The following is a 22,706-nucleotide window of genomic DNA, read 5'->3' on the forward strand; positions in this document are numbered from 1 at the left end:
AGTCCAAAGCCCTCCATTTGAGAGACGAGGAAATGAATGATGGGAGTGAGCAGTGAGAGAGCTCTTGATCCAATGTTTGCAAAGTGCTTTACACAGGTTGTGTCACTCAAAGCTCCCAACAGCCTTGCAGGCACCATCGTCATCCTCATTTTAAAAATGAAGAAGCTAAGAACTTTGGTTAAGTGACTCGCCCAGGGTCACACAGCTACCAGGCAGGATTCATACCCACATGTTCCTGACTCTAGACCCAGGGCTTTATCTGCCGCGCCACTTAGCTGGAAGTGATGCAGCATGGCCAGAATCGAAGGCCTCAGCCTCTGCGGGATGAAGGCCCTGGAAAGAACTGGGGCTGTGGAGCTGGAGAAGCTGCTCCTCCTTGGAGCACAGGGGGTGGGGCCGGGGCATGGTAGTATTTGAAAGGCTGGCACGTGCACCCACAGGGAAGAACCTGGACCTTGGAAGCTCAAGATAAGACAGCTCTGAACAGTGGAATGCCTTTCCTCGAGAGGCACCTAGATGACCACTTGTGGGGGTGGGTCCCCATGAGGGGGCGCTGGATGAGACCTCTGGTTCTGTCTGGCCCAGGGACGCTCGAGCGGTGCAGCCAGGAGGATGGCGGGCGAGCTTGTGCCCTGGCTGCGTGGAGGGGGCAGGGCTGGAAGGGGTGATCCCTCCCAGACTCCATCACCAAAGGCGTGCATGTCCTGCTCATTCCAAGGGCTGAAGCCAAAGAGGATTAACTGGAAATCCAGCAAATGACCACAAAACCAGTCCATATCAGGTAGCCGCTCAAGAAGAGGAGGCCTAGATGCCCCTCCATGCTCTCCCCCTCCATTTCCCACCACATCAATAATCAAAAGCCATTTAAAGGTAATAAATAACATTAGCTTCCATTTCTATGGTGCTTGAAGGTTTGCTGAGCACTTGACAAATATTAGCTCCTTTCCTCTTCACCATGACCCTGGGAGGCAGGTGCTATCACTATTACCCCATTTTACAGATGAAGAAAACAAGTCTGAAAGCGGGAAAGTGACTTCCCCATGGCTACCATGTATCTGAGGTGGCAGATGAAGCCCGGTCTTCCTGACTCAGAGGCCAGCACCCAACCTGCCTTAGAACATGGCCCTCGCCTGGCTATTTCAAGTCTCATGACATGCCCGGAAAGCGGTGAGCAGGGGACCGGACTGGGAAGGAGACCTAGTTGTGTGCTGCTGCAGAATGACCTTGAGCAAGTCACATTCCCCGCTTTGTGCCTTAGTTTCCTCATCAGTAAAATGAGAAAGTTCACCAAGATGCCATGCTGTGTTCTACTTCCTGAAGTCCCATGTGGCTGTCTTAGGCTACGTTCCTGGATGATGCTCATGGGGCCCTGATGGACCCTCCATCCTCCAGGGAAGTTTTGCCAGATTCTCGTCCATGAGGCAGGAAGGAGGGTTCAGATGCGGGGGGGTGAATGGGGGAGACTTCTAGGATAGATTGAAAGTTAAAAGCATTTCCTGGTGATTACCCTCTGATTAAACCAGAACCCCCTTCAGTTACCCAGAACGTTTATCTTGCTGCCCCCCTGAACCCTGGTTCGTGGGGGTTGACGATTCCCTCTGTCTCCTCAACATAGGGGGCCCCTCCCAGAACCCAAGGTGCTTGACCCCCAGGAGAAGGACCTGACCTGAAGGTGAACCCCCCTGCCTCTTGAGACCCTTCAAAGCAAGATGGATCTCGAGGCACAGAGGGCTCAGCTGAGGCTTCTGAGGGGGGAGGAGGGCAGAGGGGCCTCTGCCATCAAAGCACTAACTCCGAGTTGCATCTTGTCTTGATGGGTTGACAGAGAATGATGGAAGAAAAATCCAGCCTGACAACGAGAGGAGTTGCTGATACCAAGGGTGCCCCCCAGGTCCCAAGCAAGAGACAGACCCTACACGTGTGCGGCGTGGCCTTCCGAGGAACAAAGAGCCAGTCCTAATACTTACCAGCTCCACTGTCTCCACACGTAACTTCTTATTTTTATTTTAATTTTTAAAAAAGTGTTTATGGTAAATGTAGTTCCTGTCTCAGGAGAACATCTGCCTTGCTTTAAGCCCAGCTGAGACAGGAACGAGGCCTAGCTGAGCTTCCACAACTCTACGTCTCTCCCAAAGACAGGGCAACGAGGAAGGAAAGGCTACCACGGAGAGGGAGGGACTTCAGACAGCTGAGGGTCCAGGGAACGGAAAGCACAAAGCCTCACTTCTCCCAGGCCTGTGGGGCCGTGGGGCTTGTCTGTCTGAAGGTCAAGGGGAGGGCTGGGGAGGAAATTTATGTCTCACTACGGGTTGCGAGAATCAGTCAGGTTAGGACCGAAGGGCCATACATCTCAATGACAGGAAGGAAATGGTTATGTAAATACACAAGTATTAACATAAATCTGTATTAAATTATGTAAACATATACATCTTCTGAGGTCAGGGCCCCGGCGGGATCCTCAGTGCAGAGAGGCCTCTACTGGAGCATGGCTCGGATCTGTTTGGAGGTGGACTCATCATTCAGGTGCTTTGTAGTGAACCTGGTGGGGGGGAAGCAAGCAGGAAATAGGAACCGAGGTCCAGAGCTCAGAGTCCGCTGCTCTCGGGCCCAGCTAGTGCAGGACCCAGCCTCTCAGCGCTAGACAGGAGTTCAGAGGCAGCTACCCCCACCCTTTCATTGTGCAGATGGTGAAACTGAGGCTCAGCGAGGTCAAATGAGCCAGGGTCACACCCGGAGGTTGGATCTGAAAAAGACTGAACCCAAGGCCTCTGGCTCCTAATATTCCCCCAAGGCAGCGCGTTCTACTTTGGGACCAAAGCTTCAATTACTCAAAAATTTCTCCAAATATATTAGGACCTGAGTTGGCCTCTTTGCAACATGCCCCTGTCGCTCCTTGTTCTGCCCCACCCCCACGCCCCTCTCCTGGGGTTCTTGTTGTCTTGGACTCATGATCTCAGAAGTGTGGGAAGCTCCCCAACATGGAAACTCATCAGCAGTTCATCTGCAGCAGAGAGCTGCCTCGTGCACTGGAGTTTAGGTGACTTGCCCAGGGTCATACAATATGTGTCAGAGATGGGCCTTGAACTTGGGACACCCTGACTCCAAGGTCTGACGTGATAGATTGCCCCTCAAACACTTATTCAGACCAAGGGTAGGGTTTCCAGGCCACTAAAATGCCTGTAGCAGGGGCATCCTCGACTTGAAGTCAGAGCATGAACTTGACTATGTTAGTTTTCTTCTCTGTGCCTCAGTTTCTTTTTTAGTAAGTTGAGGATAGCCAGACCTTAAATTTGTATAACGTTCTAAGGTTTAGAAAACACTTTTCTCACAATTGCCCTGTGAAATAGGACGTACAATCCATCACTTAATACATAAGCTTTTATTAAGCACCTACTGTGTTCTAGCACTAGGGGTGGGTGTCAGGAACATAAATACAAGAAGTGCGACAGTCCCTCCCTCAACTGGCTAATATTCTAATATGCAGGTATGATTGTTACCCTTTCATACAGAGAAGGAAGGAAGCAAGCTCAGAGGCCGTATCCATCAGCTGGTCTCTGGTCTCCAAGAGAAGGGCTTTTAATGCGACATCCCCGTGGACACTAATATCAGCCTCACAGGGTTATTGTACGGTCTGACTGAGCTAGAGGAGGGAAAGGTGGTATAGACGTTTGTGGACTCTTGGGAGTCCTGTGGTTTAGCCACTGAAATGGGACCGTCTCACCTTCCAAATACATTCACTGACCTGTGTTAAAACTGACAACGTCCACAGAACGAGCAGTTACCAAAGATCACTCTTTTCTATCATTGATCTCCTGATCCCAGCCTGCAAAAGACCCCAGTCTGATTCAGAACTAAGTGGGAATGACTATCTGGGTCCTAAGAGGCCCCAAAACGAGGATAGGACGAGGCCCTGATCTCTGGAGTCAGAAGACCTTGGCTAGCACCCCGAAGCTGCCTCTGACAGCTTGGGAGATCGCTGGCCCTGTCTGGGACGCAGTTCGCTCCTCAGTTAAACAATGAGGTAGGATCAGATTGGCCTTAAGACTATTTCCAGATAAATACCCTGTAAGTCTTTTGAAGAATTTTCCAGATCTTCTATCCCCACCTCTCAACAAGGGCCTTTCACAACCAGTAACATTAATGCAAGAATTCTTGGCCAGAAAACTCCTATTGAATTATTTAAGAACCTAGGAGGGCTTCCCTTCTGGGTGTCTCTCCTCCAGGGTGGATCCTCCTCACCCCAACCCCCATGCATGAAGATCATCCCCAATTTGACCTTACGGCCAAAGAAAGAGCATCCTTCATTATGAAATATGTCACCTCAGACAAGACCTATATCCTGGAGGGAGAAAGGGAACATATGGGCCTGTAGACAGGCCTGCGGACTCTAAGTGCTCAATTCTAGGTGAGAACTGGGTTCGAATCCTTTCTCTGCTCCCAGAGTCATCTTGGATAATCAACCGACAAGCATTTATGAGATGCATCCTTGGTGTAAGGCACAGGGGATACACGGGCAAAGAAAGAAGCAATCCCTGCTTTCAAAGGCTGACCTTTGAACTTGATGTCCCTTGGCGTTCCTTCCCCGTGGAGCGAGGGGTTCAACCTTAACGGCCTATGAAGTGCTTTCTAGCCCTGTGTCTAAGATTCTCCGCTTTAAGTCACCTCCTCTCTGGGTCTCAGTTTCCTCGTCTGTTTGGAGGGAGCTGGGCCGGATATGCCCCACATGGATGATTCTGCGACCTGTGGTCTCAGGCATATGCTGTGTTCATTCAGTTGTCGTGAAGGGCAAGAAGACTCAGACGGAGAACCAGAAAGATCTGGGTTCGAATGCCATCTTTGCAGTCAGAAGCACAACCAAGCAGCCTTGAGGCCAGCATTCTGCCCTGGCCGGAGTACGGCCCACACAGACTGTTTTAGGTGCCGAGTGATTAGTGCAGTGGAGAGAGCCTCATGAAGCCTGGCTCCTCTACCCTACTTCAATGTATTACCTTGGCCAAGTCGTTTGCCTCATGTAGGCCTCAAAATCTTGATTTTAGAAAAGGGATCAGACTAGATTATCCCCAAGCACTTTCTAAGTTCTAACCTCCTCCATTCTTACATTTTAAGGTCTTCTAACCCATCTCTGATATTTCAAGTTCAAAGGCAACTCCTCACTCAGACATCCTTCGAGTGCTCAAGCCATGACCGTCTATGTTCGAAAGTGTCTCAGCTACAACACCTTCTGTTCTGTATTCTGAGACCCTCATTCCCCACCCCTTGCCCCGGCCCCACACTGGTCTGCCTTTCTTTCTGTCCTGTAGCTGACCTGTGAACCTGGTGCCGTCCCCCACGTTAGAATTCAAGCATCCCATCTTCTCATCCCCATGTTGTTGAGACGCTCCAGTCGTGTCCAACTCTTTCTGATACCATTTGGTGTTTTCTTGGCAGAGAAACAGGAGTGGGTAGCCATTTGCTTCTCCAGCTCATTTTACAGATGAGGAAACTGAGGCAAACAGGATGAAGTGACTTGCCCAGGGTCACACAACTAGCCAGTGTCTGGGGTTGGATATGAACTCAGGTCTTCCTGACTCTAGGCTTGGTGCTCTTTCCCCTGTGCCATCTAGCTGCCCCTTCATCATTCCTGTGCTCTCACTAATTAATCTGCAATGGCTCCCTGTCTACTGGATGCTTCCTTTCTCCCTACAAATATGCTTATGTCACCCCTAATCTCAACCCCCACTTGACCCATCCATCCCCATCTCATCATCCCATAGCTTTCCTCCCTTTCCTTGCTAAATTCTCTGAGAAGGCCATCTACAATTGGGGCCTCCACTTCCTCCTCTCACTCTCTTCTTAACCCCTTCTAGTCTGGTTTCCACCCGATCTTTCCAGCAAAGCCGCTCTCTCCAAAGTGACCAGGGATCGGCCTTTCCTCCGTCCTCATTCTCCTTGGCCTCTCTGCAGCCTTTGGGACTCTTGGTCGCTCTCTTCTCCTTGATCCTCTTTAGCTCGTTTAGAATACGCTCATGATTGAATAGAGGTCGCCACAAGCCGACAGGTCCACTGCTTAGCCCGTCTTCTTCGCACCCCTTCTCGTAGCGGGGTCTTCGATGTTCAGCTGTCAAACCCGCCTTCCCAAAGCTCAGGTTTGACTGTGTCTCTTCTGTCTTCAGTAAAGTCCAGGGCCTTCCCGTCTGCTCCAGGATCAAAGACAACGTCTTCTATTTGTCTTCTGAAGCCCTTCATGGCCTGGCCTCATCCTCCCTTCCCAGTCTTCCTGCACCCTATAAGTCATGAAGTTCGGTGCCTCTCCTCTGACATCATCTTCCATTCATCCTCTCTGGATCTTGTTTGCGTAGAATTGTTTGTCTGTTCTCTCCTCTGCTCCTTGGGAACAGGGACTATTTTCTGTCCTTTTCTGAATCCCTAGCACTTAGCACAGTGCTTAGCACACAGTAGACGCTCAATAAATACTCATTGACTTGCTTTGAGATTAGCAATCTTCTCACTTTCCTATTTCTATTTCTCGAGTTCAGCATGGTCTTTGGCACATAGCAAGCCCTCAATAAACACTTTCTCATTCTCTGACATTTTCTTATTTCCTCTCACAAAGGTCCTTCCCAGCTCTGAAATTCTATGTTCCATATAAGACTCCTTTGAGCTAGAACATTCGATGTCCTTGGTTCCTTTCATGCTCAGTCATCCTCTCTGTTCTAAGATCTAAAGTTCCCATAAGGTCTAACATTCTGTGCTCTGAAGTCTCCCCCAAAGTGGACATTGCCTTTTCTATGAGCTGAAGCTCCCTTGAGCTTGGCCATGTCAGTTCTGAATTCCTTCTCAGCTCTGACACTAATTCCAGGCTTACCTGAGGGCATTCAAGAGGCCTTCCACACTGTCTGGGGGTTGCTCCTTCAGCACTTTGATACAGCCTTTCATCTAGGAGAAGAAACGTCAGTCAAGCATCCCATAGGTCAGGAAAACAAGCACAACATCATGGCAGGTCCACATGACAAAAATCCTATCCAACTGCTGCCTGAGAAAAATCACTTCCTTTATTTTTCAGGGTGATAAAGGGAGGTCCAAGGAGGGGAAGGGACTAGCCTAAAGTCACATAGATAGGAGGTAACAAAACCTAGGACTCTTGGCCATAGAACTGGAAGCACAGGGTCTTGGCACTTAGAACTACAGAACCCATCCGGGTCAGCCATGACCTAATAAGAATCCTCTTTATAATAAAGCCAATTTGTGGTCAGGTAGCCTTTGTTTGAAGGCGCCTAGGTGGAACCCACTGCTTCCTGGGTCAACCTTCTGACTAGGAATCTGGGGTTCGAACCATTACACTACGCTACCTTTACATCTGTGGGCTCAGGGTGGGGAATGGAAAAGTCAGGGGAAAAAAAAGAGCAGTTGGGGGTGGAGAAGAGCTGACATCTGGGCCAGATTTCCCAGCAAGACCACCCTAGCTGGACCCTCACAAGGGTTTGCAGTTTTTACTCCACCTGAAATCCCATGATTAGAGAGCCATCTGGTGGCAAGAAGCCTGCTCTTTTGAACAATGAATGCCACTTGAAGGTTCCTGGGCACACAGTCAATCACACCTTAGAGTGAATTACTTTAATCAGCTTCCTAACACTCAGATGGGACAGGCTGGACTAAGGGATGGGATTTTTGGTAAGAGTAGTAGAGGAGATGAGAGTGTGAAGAAGTGGCAAAGTTTGGGAGGGCAAGAGAATGCTTGTATGAGGTACCCCTGTGGGCCAAGGGCAAAGGAGTGAGCAGGTGGAGATGGTGGAGGAGCAGTAATGCACAGCAAGTTTGGAAAGGCACGGTGTGGCCAGTTGTTTCAGCCCTTCCAGCTCTCATGTTCATGTTCCTTTTCCACTTTATGATTCTATGACGGGCAGAATCCAGATCAGAAGAGCCAAGAACACCTGCATTCTCTAAGTGTTTAACTTGTGAAACATTATCACCAGTGTCCCTTTTCTGTCTCTGTCTCTCTTTGTCTCTGTCTCTCTCTATTTTCTCTCTCTCCTATCTTCTCTGTCTCTTTCTCTCCTCTCCCTCCCTCCCTCCTTTTTTCTTTTCTTTTTTTTCTCCCTCCTTGTTTCCCTCCCTCCCATCTCCTCTCTCGACCACTCTCCATCTCTCCCCTGCTGGGCCAGGAACCCAGTCAATGTGGATTACTTATGAGAAGAGTCTTTCCTTGCCTGTCACCAAACATCACCCATAGCAGCCCAGTGGACTGGCTTATCCAGCATACCTGCTCCATGAGGATGTGGGGAGCCTCATTACCAGAGGTGATCTTTCCCATCAAATGCTTTCTCTGATCATCTCTTGGAGTTCTAGAAGAACTTCTAGAAGAAGCAAGCCCTCAATAAACACTTTCTCATTCTCTGACATTCTTGTTTCCTCTGACAAAGGTCTTTCCTGACTCTGAAATTCTATGTTCTATGTAAGGCTCTTTCAAGCTAGAACATTCAATGTCCTTGCTTCCTTTCATACTCAGATTTCCTCTCTTTTCCAAGATCTAAAGTTCCCATAAGTTCTAACGTTCTGTGTTAGACCTGACCACCGTGACAGCACCATTGAAAGGTTATTGACTGGAAAAATCTGCCTCCCCGCAGTCCTTACATCAATCTTGGACGTCTTACAGAAAGCCCCCACCGGGTGCACGTGGTCATAGAGGATGATGACGCCAACCATCACTCGCATACAGAAGAGTAGAGTTTCTTCACTGGTGAATCTACTTCGGTACTCTCTGGAACACAGAGGAAACGTCCATCAGCCCAACTGTTTCACCCACAAAGCCCAATGATCTGAATATCCCAACACTGGCTACCTGGGGTCATTAAAATGATCTCATCTGGACGTTCTCAGACACCCCTGGGGACAATAAACCAATAACAAGTCCAGCACTGAGCATTTTGCCAAGAACCCATCCTCCTGACCAGGCAGACCAAAAGAGAGCAGATGGGAAATGAAGAGGCAAAGAAATATCTTCCATATCCCCCTGGAGTGGGACTGGGAATTGCTCTCTCCTGCCAATGCCCATTAATTGTGGTTATTTTCTACTGGGTCTCTCTGGCTGCCCAAGAGTTTGGAGAATAATGACTCTGTTATGGAGGAAGAAGACTCTGGCTTGTTCCAATAGAAGAAGTGGCTGATCCTCAGCAGCAGTTGCTTATCTCCTTGAAACACGGACCATAGATCAGGATAGGAGCAAAGGAGAAGGCATGCATCCAGCAGGCAGAGAGCCTGAGAACACGGCTTGCATTCTATGCGCTCACTAGGGGCAGGCTGGTGGTCTATATATCCCAAGTCAAACAGAGATTGGAGAAAACTTCAGATAATATTTTCTGGGGAGGGGAGTAACCTTAAAGCAAAACAAACAACTTTTGTATTAAGAGAAAATTTCAGTGTAAGTGATATCGGGCTGTGTGAACACAGGCAAGTCACTTCTCTTTAGAACTCAGTTTCCCTCTCTGTAAAATGGGTCAGTGATCTTTGCACTGCCAAACCTCATAGTTTAGTTGTAAGGAAGGCATTTTGTGCACCCAGATACAGGAAGCACTGGCTTGGGAGTCAGGAGAGCTGGGTTCGAATCCCTCCTCAGACACTACCTGTGTTGCCTTGGGGAAGCACTTTGCCCCTCTGGTCTATAAGAAGATGTAGTTGGACTCAATGACTTCTAAGGTCACTTTGAAGTTTAGATCTAAGGTCTCACAAACTTCTACATGCTAAAGAAACAGGAGTTATTTTTATTGGCATTGCTGCAGCCCTCCATGCCAGAGTCCACATAAAGTGCCAGCCACGTGCCTGGATTTACTCATCTGCCACTTTAGGGCTTGCAACAAGAATGCTATGACAAATCCAGAAGGAAGACTGTTTTTCTGGACACAGAGACAGGGTTGAAATGACGATAACATCCACAACTACGGATAACCAGGAAGTGAAAAGAAATCACTCTGTAAGGCAGATGCCCCCATTTTATAGACAGGAAAACTAAGACTCAGAGGATAAGTGGCTAGGCATGGCCACTGGGCTGGAGCACAGACCCTCCTGACTCCAGATCCAGTGCTGCCTCCACTTTCCCTCAGGGACCCTCATCACCAGTGGGAATGACCTGGAAGAGAGCTCTTGGGCTCAGTCTGGCCATGGGAGGATGACTCAAACACACAAGGTCGCCTTCTAATATTGCTCCAGACCCTTGAGGGGCTTTTCCATTTATCTTCCCCCACACTCAGTCACAGACACCCAACAATATACACAGCACAGGCCAACCGGCCACTGCTGGCCCCCAGCACCTCTCAGTGACTGGCAGCCGCCTTGACTTACGGGGTCTCCAGCATGACTTTACACACACTTATCATCGTGCTAAGGCAGTCTGTTGTGTTTTCAATGGGCAGGGTTTTGTTCTAAAAAGAAGACACAAGAGACGAGAACATCCCTGTGAGTCCCGCTGCCTGCATCCCATCCCCCACCTCCCTACCCGAGGACACTCACCTCGGACACAAAGTATGTTGTGGCATTGCTGAGGGTCTTCAGCATTGGGGTGGCTTCTGCATAGAAGAGGGACATTCGGTTGGCCATCTCATTGTTGACTTCATTTTCGATGTCTAGCTGATGGAAGGAAGGAGAGAAGATGGCATTTATAAAAAGTGGGTCCCAGCTGCCAGGCAATGGGGAGGAGTGGGACCTGAGTTCAAGTCTCTATTGCTGGTTGTATAGCCCCGACTCTTCCTCTCAAGTAATCACAAGCTCCTTATATCGTAGAGATGCTATCCTGTAAAGGTGGAGCAAGGAGTGACCTCAGGGCCATCTAGACCAACCTCATTTCACAGATGAGGAAACTCATGATGTGACTTCCCCAAGGCCACACAGGCAGTAAGTGGCAGGCAGAGCTAGGCTTGGTACTGAATTCCTGTCTCCAAATCCAGAACCCTTCTAATTCAGCGTGATGTCCTTCTGCCTCAATTAGACTGAAGCAGGGTCTGTGCTGTACCTTTTGGTCCATTTATCATTATCATCATCATCATCATCATCATTATTATCATTATTATTATTTTACAGAATCATAAAGTTAAACCTGGAGGGGACCTCAGAGATTATTAAGGCCAATACCCTCATTTTACAGATCAGGCAACTGAGGCCCAGAGATGAAAAATGACTTGTCGAAAGTCATAGAGGCAAGAAGGAGGGGAAAAAGGATTTGAACTCAAGATCCCCGATCACAAATCCAGTGATTTTCCCACTGTGTCATATCGCCTTATCATTTATCACAATGTCATGCATACAGAAGGAGCCTAATAAATGTTTACTGAATTGTATGTCCACTTCTCATCAGTGTCTGTTTGTCTTTCTCTCCTGGCCCCCATGGCTCCAATGATTGCTACCATGCAGATGACTCCTAGATCTATGAATCGAGCCCATCCCCCACCCCCAGACATTATGTTCACATCACCAACTCCTTGCACAGTATCTCCACCAGGATGTCCTGCCACCGCCTCATATTCAATGTGGTCAAAACAGAACTCACTATCTTGTTCTTGAGTCCCGTCTCCCTCCTCTGATCTAACCCTATTTCTTTGAGGGCAGCTCCACACAGATGGATTCTCCCCATTACAAATGTATTCCATCTTAGAGCCAGAGGGAATCTCAGCCCTCTTCTCGCCTCCCGCCCCCCCCTCCCCGGCCCCAGTTCCAACTCCAGCTGGTTAATGCTTTCTTCTGCAATATCCTCAATAAGTGGTCTTCCAGCCTTGGCCTCAAGGCTTCCTATGGAGAGAGCCCACCACCCTTGAGGGGCTTCATTCCACTTGGAGACAGCTCTCATTGCTTGGAGGTTCTTCCTGCCATCTAGCCTAAATCTGTTTTTTTAAACTTCCCCCTGTTGCTTCTGGTTCTGTCCTGGAGGCCAAGCAGAACAAGCCTCATCTCTCTTTCAATGGCCAGCTCTTCAAATATTTAGTGACAGCTAACATATCCTCCCCCATCCCCCACTGCATTCCAAATCTTTCTCCCTGGTTCAATAGACCAGAGTCATTCTTGACTCTTTGGTCTCCTTCAGCCCAACATGCAATAACTCAACAGATCTTGTCAAATTTTCCTCCACCCATCCCTTCTCTCTACTCACATGACCACCATCTTAATTCAGCCTCATCATTTCTCACATTGACTATTGTAATGGACTCCCAGCTTATAGTCTCTTCCCTAGCCAGTCCATCTTCTCAAAAGACAGCAAAATAACCTTCCTACAGCAGAAGTCCAACCACAACACACCCCTGCTTAAAAGTCTTTAGTGGCTCCTTTGGTTAAAATATGAATTTCTATGCCTAGCATTTAAGCACCCTCCCCACCCGACAGTAGCCCCCCAACCTGTACTTGGAGATTTGTTTCATACTAGCCCCCCAGAAACTCTACATTTCAGCTGTATTGGAGCCTAATTATTCCACGCACTCCATCTGCTTTCTCCCATTTGTGTTTCCATGGAGGTCATGTCCAATGATTGGAATATTCTCTCTCTTTACATCAACCTGCTGATATCCTTCTTTAAGATCAAATTAAGTTTCCACCTTCCCCATGAAGTGTTCCTTGGTTCCTTGGAATTGCTCCGTCCTCAAATCTTCCTGGAACTTTGTCTGAACCTCTTTTTCTCCTATACCTTGTACAGTAGTTATCTGTGTGTGTGTCATATGTCCCCCTACATCAAGAAGACTGTAAGCTCCATGAGGGTAGGATCTATATTCCCCATACCCCCAAGATAGCCCTGCATGGGTTATTATAGACGGTAAGCCTTTAATAAATGCTTTTCAAGGACAGACTTTGTCGTTTGTTGTTACATTGTTCATGGAGTTGTAAATTAATCCATTCTGGAGAGTAATCTAGAATTATGCTGAGCGTTAATAAAATGTCCACACCCTTTGACCCATAGATTCTACTGGTAGATATTATTCAATAGAAAAAATTATAAAGAAAGGCCTAATACATGCCAAAATATTTATAGCAGCAAGTTTTGTGGCAGTAAAGAATTAGAAACAACATAGATGCCCATTGATTGGGGAAAGGTTAAACCAGTTGTGGTACATGAAGGAAATGGAATATTATCAAGCTGTAAGAAAAGATGCATATGGATGAGAAGAACTATCTGAGTCAATATTGGGTGAAGGAAGTAGAACCAGAAAAATAATTCACCCAGTGACGATAGCCACAACCCAAGCTCAGTGTTGTTGTGAGATGGTAGTGACCAAGCTTGGCCCCAGGGAAGAGACACCAGAAAGCATCTCCCCTGTGTGGATGGAGGACTGTGGGTGAGACAGGACAGAGGAGAGCAAGCCTTTTTTTACAACATGTTTGCTAGTTTTCCTTAATCTTCCCTCCCTCAATTTATAATTCTTTATGATAAGGGATACTTTGGGGGGGGGTGAATGTAGGTGACACAAAGATAAAAGACATCCACCACACTTTATTTAAAAAATAGTTTTTAAGCAGAATGACCACCATTTTTCTTCCCATAACTTTCTCTCAAACCTCTCCCCCAAAGTAGAAAAATGGAAATAAAATACACGTAGGGCAGTCCACAGCCCACACACTGAACCTGCATGCTTACGTGCATATTGTTGATCCGATTGCGGCTTATCGTCCTCCTGTAGTAGCTGAAGTCGTTCTGTATCGCAGGGTTTCTCATCTGGAAGGAGACAGAGCAGAGAAGCGTTGGCCAGGTCCTGTGTCAGGGGCACATGCAGCCGAGCAGGGTGCTTCATCATTTGTGTGCTCTGGACCCCTTGGGCCGTCTGGCGAAGCCAGAGCCTACCACGGCTTGTTGCCCACATTCGTAATTCAAGGAAATGCCAGGTTTCATTTGGAGCTGGGTTCCTGTCCACATCCATGGACTTCCTGGTATCTATCCCATGTTAGGGACCCCTGAACTGGAGAGGCTACAAAGACACCTGGGAGCATCAAGGATGGAAGCCCCCACCTCACCTTCAGTTCATCAAAGCGTAGGGTGAAGTGCAGGATCTCGGCAAACTCCTTGGCCAGAGCCTGTTCTCTCTCCAGGTGCTGGGTGGGGGTGTAGGGTGGGCACGTCAGGCATTCCAGAAGATTCTGCAGAGCTTTCTCTGAAAGGTAAAGCCATGAACACACACCAGCCCCCTTTCCTGACCGTCAGCCCCTGACTCAGGGGAAAGAGAAATGAATTTGAAACCAGAGGATGTCCAACCCCAGCCCTTCCACTTTCTTATGTGGAGTCTTAGGAAAAGTCTCTGCCCCTTTCTGTGTCCTTGTTTTCACACGAAGGGATTGGAGCCAGGGGTCTCTAAAGTCCTTCTGAGCTCTCATCCTGTGACTCTACATCTCAGAAGTAACCTGACTTCCGTCTTTCCCTGTGAGCTTATAGAAGGAGGGTGAGGGGAAGAGGATGTGTGTTGGAGGAAGAGGGGAATGCTGACATGCCCCAATCCTCACTTTAACTCTCTGGGCTTCAGTTTCCTCCTTTCCAAAAAGGGGACAACAATCCTTGTACCACTGACCTCCCAAGGCAGTTGTTTGGCTTCCAAAGGAAAAAGCAGGCGGTGCTCTATATGTGGGAGTTACCATCAGAAGAGTATCAAAGCATCAGATTGAGATTTTAAAAACAGATCAATAAAATGAAGCTGAAAATGTGAACTCACCGAGCCGGATGGAAAATTCATAGAACCTCTTCAGCCGGACGACAAGTGGACACACTGCATTCCAAGCCTTTTCTTGCAGCTGGATGTCGTTGGGATTTTGGATTGCCTACAAGGGAGAAACCGTGGGATATCATGGATAGAGAAGCTGCCCCTGAGCCAGGAAGACCTAGGTCCAAGTACTGTCCCTGAAACATACTGGTTGTGTGACCCTGGGCAAGTCACATAACCTCCCCAGAGCCCTGGATGGTGCTCTAAGATCCAAGTCATGAAGAAGATGCCAACTTGCTTCGGTAGAGGGAGCTTCCTCATTGGAGAACTTCCTATGCCATGAAGTGTCAGGTTCAGCATCTATCCTTACCCCTCCAGAGGCATGGAATAATTCATCTCATTCAAGTGATGAAGCTTAAATATGCAGAGAACACTTTCTGACTCTCGTATTCTGTGTTCTAAAGTTCTATGTTCTAAGGAACCTTCAAGTTCTAATATTCTACAGGCTAAGGTTCCTTCTAGGTCTAACATTCTAGATGATTAGGTTCTTTGTTCTAAAGTCTCTACAGATTCTAACACTGGATGTTCCAGAGGTCTAGGTCCTAAAGTACCTCTTAGTTGTAATACTTGTGTTCTAACATTCTGTATCTTAAGTTCCCTTTAAGTTCTAACGTTCTGTATTCTGAGGTCACTTTAATTTTAGTAATCTCTGTTGTAAGGGTCTATGTTCTAAAGTTATTTCATGTCCAGTTCTAACATTAGTTAGTTGCAAGCCCTAAGACTTTTGGGACACCCTGTATATATTCCAAGATCATTGTCATCTCCTACATTCTATGTCTCAAGGTCCTTTCTAGAACAAACATTCCACATTCTAAAATTCTGTTTTCAAAAGGTATTTCCAATTCTAACATTGTGTGTTCTAAGTTTCACATTCTAGGGTATAGTTTTGGGGCAGTATAGAAAATAACAACAACAAGAAGCCTGGAATCTGCTTCTTTTACCTACAAACACTTCTTAGGACCTACTATGTGCAAGGTACTATGCTAGAACCTACACAGCCAGTGCCATATTCTGTGACAAGTGGTCTCCTCCAAGATGGTTCCTTAGCTCCTTCTGAAGAACCAGCCCAGAGATTTACATCCTGAAACCCCCCCCCCAATCGGTCTGCTACTAACATGGCCCTGAACAAGGCTTCCATTCCTTCCCTTGTGAGGTGTCAGTGAGAGATGTTCTGAAAGACCAAATTCAGACTCCCTTCTGACTAAAGACAATAACAAGTCTTCTGTTCTCGAAAATCATCTCCTTTGAGTGCTGGAAGTGGGAAATTCAGATGGCTAGGACTCTTGCCTCTCATATGTGCCATCCCCCTTCTTCCTCCACGCCTCCCAAGTTCAGTCCCTCGTCTGCTCTCCTCTGGACTGTTGCAATGGCCTCCTAGCACATCCTCCTGCCTTCAGTCTCTTCCCACTCCCATCAGTCCTCCATGTGACGGCCAGTGATTTTCCTAAAGCACTCATCTGACCATGGCACTCACTTCATCCAAAAGCTCATACTGTGGCTGCCTCTGACCCAAGGAGAAAGTATTGGCTTCTCTGTTAGAGGTTAGAGGCTCTGTTAGAGCCCTGTAGAATCAGGCTCCCAACTCCTGTCACAGATGCCTTTCACACATCTCCTGCTTCCTAACTGAACAGCCAACGTGCTGCTCACTGGAGGTGAGAGTGCCCGGCCCATCTTGGCGCACTGCCCCCGTGCCATGTTTGGGATGCTTTCTCTGCTTGTCTCCACCTCTCAGAATCAGCCTTGGCATCCTTCAAACTATTCAAAAGCCGCGGCATGGGCCCTTCCCTGACTCATTGGCGAGCCAGCGCTTCTCCTGCAAATAATTTTTTATTGATTTTATCTATGTTTTTGTACTTGCTTGTGGATGTACATGATATTTCCCCCAATAGAATGCAAAGTGCCGGAGGGCAGAGGCCATTTGATCCTTGTGTCTATGTCCTCTGTACCAGTAGTGTCTGGTACATAACAGATGTATAATCAATCACTTTATTAAGTGACTATTATGTGCCAGGCACTATGCTATAAATGTTTGTTCAATGAATGAATGAATGAATACTGTGCCAGGCACTGTGCTGGCTACTGAGGATTCAAAGCCAAAAGCAAGAGGTCCCACCCTCAGTGAGTTTCCTAGGAGGCTGCAACATGTATGCATCAAAGTATGTCCAATGTTATTTCAGAAGGGGGCAATCACCCATAAATAGAGAAATCAAAGGAGCTTCCCGGAGGAGGTGACACCTGATGAATCATCTCTGAAGGCATAGATTGACTATGAGAGGCAGGGAGAAGGAAGGGTGCACTCTTAGAAGAGGGGGCAGCCTGTGCCAATGGTGCACTCTTGGCATAGGGGGCAGCCTGTGCCAATGTGAGGCTGGAGATGGAAGGATGAGTTTGGGAAATAGTAAGCAAGGTCACTATGGCTAGAACACGGGACCTGTGAAGGGGAGTGATCAGAAACAAGGTTGCCAAGGAGGCTGGACCAGGTTGTCAAGGGCCCTGAATGCCAACCCGAGAAGACTATTTTTATTTTACATTCACAAACCACTCTAATGTGATAGGAGGAGGATGGGTTGGAGGCAACATGGGGCAGCAAGCAATAGGAGTGGTGGATCTGCATTTAGAAGTCCTTTACTGGAATCCCTGGCTTTGCCACTCGATGCCTGCGTGACCTTTGGCTGCAGTTTAATCATCCATAAAATAGGGAAATTGGACCAGCTGACACCTAAGATCTCTTCCAGTTCTAAATCTATGATCCTGGGATGATCTGAAGGGGAGAGACCTGGAGAGAATCAGCGTCACCCCACCCATGATATGGGGTTGGCAATGTCAGCAGCAGTGGCTAGAATGGGAAGGAGTTGCTAGAAACTAGCCTTATCATCACATGTTTGTTTTCCTTAAAGAGCAGACTGGTTAATGACTATACAAGTGAAAGCTGGAACACTAAATCATTATGTGAAAGGCGGATGTTGAACCCCGAGTGTGCATGTCTGGATGTGGGGGTAAGGGGTGGATACAACGTCTGGTTGGATGAATTTCCTAAAATAAAAGGGACCATTCATACATTGGCTTAAATGCACATTACATCCCCTGTTCTTTCCAGGATTCTAGGAAATACTGCAGCGATGACTTCATTCCCTCCTTCTCCATCCTCACCCCCTCCCAGTCCCCCCTCCGCCGTTGTCAGGACAATATTATCATTGGCTTGGCTTACTCACATCACGGATCTCCTGGCCAGCGCCTTTGTAAGCCTGCAGGTCTGTGAGAATGCTCTCCGAGTCCTGGAGGACGGCACTGACCTGGTTCCAGATTTCCCTCTCGCCCTCCGTGGGCTGAGCATCTAAGCAACGTGGAAAACAGGACAGACACACAGACACACAGACACACATGGCATCAGCTTCACACAACTTCACCAGGGAAAGTCCATTCAGTTCCCCTTAGGCTGATATCTCAGGGTGAGAACAATGGCTTCTCATGCTTCTGGATTTTGCCTTTTGAAGACTAGACTAAAGCACAAGGACCAGAAATTGGCCCAGAAATAGGAATTTTTCTTTTCAATTCTACAAACCTTCTTTACTTAAATACCTACTGTGTGCATGGCCCTGTGTGTGGCACTTGGGGATGTAGTTGTGGAAACCACCAAGTGTCACCTTCGAGGAGTGTATAGTTTAATAGGAGGTAGGCTCAAGTCAATCCCAGAATCATTGACTGTGTGTCTGATATGTAGGAGGCTCCTATTGAGAATAACGTCCTGCCTGGGATATATACCAGCTTTGTGATCATGGACAAGCCACTGAACCCCCTTCAGGCAACTTTCAGATTAACCAGTAAACATTTGCCAAGAGCCTAGCATGTTCCAGATACTCTGCCAGGAGCTGGGTATAGAAAGACAAAAACAAGACTCTAGGGTTACAGATAATCAATTACAGGAATTTTGAATTGCACAAACGGATGGCGTTTCCATTTGTGAAGTCCTCAACTGGGACGATACCACAGACCCAAATCTCCAGTTACTAAACACGGTCAATGACAAGTATTTTAAAGCACCTACTATGTGCCAGGGACTGTTTTAGCTGATGGGGGTAAAAAGAAAGGCAAAAGATAGTCAGTCAATAAACAGTTGTTAAGCGCCTTCTATGTGTCAGGCACTGTGCTAAGCTCAAGAGTAGTGGCCGCTCTCAAGGAACTCATAGTCTGTCTTATGGGAAGAAAAAATGTAAACAACTACATATAAACAGGCTATAGACAGGACAAGTTGTAGATGATCACCAGAGGGAAGGTACTAGCATTAAGGGGGATTGGAAATGGCTTCTTGGAGAAAGTGGAAGTTTAGTTGGAACTTAAAGAAAACCAGTGAAGCCAGGAGGCGGAGACAGGGAAGAAGAGAGTCTCAGGCCTGGGAGAAGTCTGGAGACGGCGTGTAGGAGGCAGGCCTGTGTCATTGGGTGGTAGAGTGTGGGGGAAGGGGAGTGTAAGGCATAAGAAGACTGGAAAGCTGGGGGAGTGGAAGGTTATGGACGGATCTGAATGCAAAAGACATGTGAACAATGTAAGACATGGAGGGGGGAGAAGACTGAGCTTTCAGTGAATGATTGGGGTGTTTTCAGTGAAATATGAGGCAAGGTTCTTAACTGAGAAGATAGCAGGAGGGGCAGGGTAGATTATGGGAGGTTTAAGGATTGCCTAGCCACAGAGAGGGCCCAATTGAGATGATGCGCCAAAAAGTTAGAGTGGGCTCAATCACCAAGGTTTTGTGATTTCCCCCAGTTGCATTCAGTGGCAAGTGGGAGCATGTGAGAGAATGTGCTCAATGCTAGAGCTACAAAGAAGGGAACAAATTCAGGCCCCCAAACCATAGGAGTTTATGATCTAATTGTAAATGGGCAAGAGAATCGGCAGATTTCATTGCACAGCCATCTTCAGTGACATTTGAAAAAATATGGAAAATGGAAGGGATGCCATAAGGTTGAAAAGGGGCAAATGCTGCTCTTGGTTTTTTTTTTTTTTTTTTAAAAAAAAGGAAAACAACACTTGCAAACTTTGGAGCAATGTGCTTGACTCCATTCATGGGAAAATTCTAGAATGGCTCATGAAGAGTGGTTGGCCAACATTTTGAAAGGGAAAAAGTGATTGCAAGGATGGTTTTGATCTTGCCAGACTAAGCTTGTTTTCTTTATCGATGGGAGTACTAACATAGTACATGGGAGAATGCTGTGGGTATAGCTTACCTAGATTTTAGCAAAATTTTCAGCATATTTCCCATAATTTTCCTATGGACAGGAGGAAAGATAAGGATTCAAATAGTATCATCAGAGGATTCGAAACTTAGTGGGACTCAGAGTAGATAGAAACGGTTAGAGTCAACATGGCAGGAAATCTCTAGTGGAGTAACCCAGGCATCTATGTCTGACCCTGGGCTATTAAACATTTTTTTTTTAGTGACTTGTGAAAGGAATAGATGCTGGGAAGGCTGGCTAACACACTGGATACAAAGTGTGGATACCAAAGGATCTTGGTGAGTTAGAGTATTGGGGTGAGTCCAAGGTGAAATTCACCATGAAGTCTTCTACTCATGTAAAAAACCATCCTCAACACTACAAGATGGGAGAGGCATCTGTTAGAAAGCAGTAGTTTTGAACAAAGATCTGGGGATTTCAGTGGACAGCAAACCCAATGGGGATTTCAGTGGACAGCAAACCCAATGTGGAATCAAGAAAATAAACACAATTTTGGATTGTATTACTGGAGGCAAGGCTTCCAGGAATAAGGAGGTGATGGGTCCACTATTAGCTGATTTCCTCAGACGTTGTCTGGAGTAAGAGTAAAGCTCTGGGTGCCACTGTTTAAACAGTACATTTATAAACTGGAAAGAGTCCAGGGGAAGTCAAGCAGGGCTTTTAAGGGCCTTGACCTCATGTGATATGATGACAAATGAAAAGATTTGAGGGTATTTAGCTTGGAAAAGAGGAGATTAGGGGGTGGGGATGTAATGGCTGTCTTCAAGTATTTGAAAGGCCACCAACTAGAGAAGGGATTTGACTTTTTCTGTTTGCCAGAACCCAGAGCAGTGGATAAAGGTAGCTGTTTTTGCAACATGGTATGGTATCCAGGCTTATTCAGATCCATTTGGCCCCAGCCCTTGTAAACCAGCAATATAGAGAATCAGTAGAATGTTAGCTAGGATAGATTAAGTGACAGGGCCAATGGCACACAGCATCAGAATTTGAACCCAGCTCCTTTGGTGACCAAGCTGGTGTTTGCTCCCCAATTTGTTGTCCTGTGTTTCTTTTGGCAATGGCCTCTCTCCAGATTTCATCTAATGACGGCTTTCTACTACTGCAGTGATTTCCAATAATTTCAATGTCATTCTCAAAGATGGTTACATAGGCCAGGAAACCCTGCTGTTTTAACAAGGAAGCCCTTAAAGTCCCTGTGATTTACACAAGCAATTTCAGAAACCAATACTTTCCACAGCCTGAGGAAGCAGCCCATGCAGCCCCTGACATGGGGGATGATTTACACACCTGTTCTGGACCCACGAAAGCCGAGTGTATTACAGCACACCCCCTGCCCTCTGACCTTGCCGACATACATCTACTCACTGAATTCAAAGTGCCCAGTGCCTGGAATCCAACACTTGCAGGATTTGTCAGGGAAGGAGACTCAGGCCAGAGCGATGGAGGTTTTCATCAAAAGGATTTCACCTCATTTGGGAGAATTTTGCCCCCAAGTGATGGTGAATATCGACTGTCAATATGTCGATAAGAATCCAGTTTCATGTTCCCGCTGACCCCTTTCGTTGGGGAATGCAGCCCTTTCATCCCAGGTGGAATAAGAAGCATACCCCTGTCAACAGAGCTGAGGAAAGGTACCACCAGGCTTGGCTGACTGGGAAAGCTTTTGTCAGAGAGATCAGATGCCCGACTACAATCAGGGGCCTCTGAGAGGGTGATCATTCCCAGAGTGCATCCTTAGAATGTTAGACCAGCCAAAGTCTTATTCAGCCTCTAAACCAGCCACGAGAGCAGAGAATTCATCCCTGCAGACTCGCTGAACCAGCTACACAATTTGATCGATGATTTTTTTTTAAATGCCAAAGATCACAGGCGGTATGCAAGGCACCATTTATTCTGAGGTGTCTCCAGCCCTCTGAGGACGGGCTGGCTTTGGCACCAGGATCTATGACTCGCTCAAGGCCCTGGGGGCCACTGCACAAACACTGTTGGGGCAAATGAAGAAAGAGACACACAGCAAAGCCTTCCTGGCTCTATCAATCACAGTGGTGCTTTTTTTTTTTTTTGTTCTTCTTTGGGATAAACCAAGGGACATAAATTATGATCTATTATTAACATTTGAAGATGTAAAGTGGTAACGATTTATAGGAAGGCATTAACAGCTCAGAGAAAGGGGGAGGGGCATCAAGATACAGAGGTAAGTGTGAAAGCACACGTTTGATTTGGCTGACACGTTTATGTCCACGGGGACATCCGTCACCCCTCACCACGGAGCCTCAGCCTTCTGTAACGAGGGTCCAGCAGCTCCGTTTCTGAGACGGAGGAGGCTCACACTCAGCCCTCCCTACATTTAGACGGATAAGATCTTGTGAGGTAGAAACAGGGAGCAGCACCTCCTGTTCCCATTGTCTCTCTCCTCCAATGCATCCCCACCCAGCAGCCAAGCTCACCGTCCCTTTAAAGTCTGGTTCTGACCTGGCCCCTTCCCTACTCAAGAACTGCAGCTTCAGCTCAATTCAATTCAATTGATTCAGCAACCATTAATGAAACGTCTACTAAAAACAAGGTACCGTTGACACAAAAACAAAAACAAATATAATAAAAGAGCCATCCCTGGCCTCAAGGAACATTCTTTTTATGGGAAGGAGACCTGATCTGCTGGTAAGCTAGTGCTTTACCATCTGGTTTCCGCCATCTTTTTCAGACCCGTCTCACATTATTGCCTCTCACATACTGTCTTCTAGTCGAGCGGGCCGACCCGACGTGCTGTTTCCCAGACCCA

General features: G+C 47.2%; 1 protein-coding gene across 2 annotated transcripts in view; it reads right to left on the reverse strand.

Annotated features, from left to right (window-relative positions):
• Window positions 1-1,980: 1,980 nt before the first annotated feature.
• FAM49A (family with sequence similarity 49 member A) overlaps window positions 1,981-22,706 on the reverse strand; it is a 94,526-nt gene continuing 73,800 nt past the window's right edge. For both annotated transcript variants that reach the window (XM_027855616.1, XM_027855614.1), the window contains 9 exons: window positions 17,909-18,030; window positions 14,649-14,754; window positions 13,960-14,096; window positions 13,586-13,663; window positions 10,483-10,599; window positions 10,315-10,394; window positions 8,611-8,737; window positions 6,845-6,915; window positions 1,981-2,539 (listed from right to left, as the gene is read on the reverse strand). In XM_027855616.1, the coding sequence (XP_027711417.1) occupies window positions 2,476-2,539; window positions 6,845-6,915; window positions 8,611-8,737; window positions 10,315-10,394; window positions 10,483-10,599; window positions 13,586-13,663; window positions 13,960-14,096; window positions 14,649-14,754; window positions 17,909-18,030 (902 nt within the window). In that variant the 3' untranslated portion in view covers window positions 1,981-2,475. The remainder of the gene's footprint in view (window positions 2,540-6,844; window positions 6,916-8,610; window positions 8,738-10,314; window positions 10,395-10,482; window positions 10,600-13,585; window positions 13,664-13,959; window positions 14,097-14,648; window positions 14,755-17,908; window positions 18,031-22,706) is intronic.

This window comes from Vombatus ursinus, unplaced genomic scaffold (assembly GCF_900497805.2).
Source record: "Vombatus ursinus unplaced genomic scaffold, bare-nosed wombat genome assembly UNPS02010980.1, whole genome shotgun sequence".
NCBI classification, from domain to species: Eukaryota; Metazoa; Chordata; class Mammalia; order Diprotodontia; family Vombatidae; genus Vombatus; species Vombatus ursinus.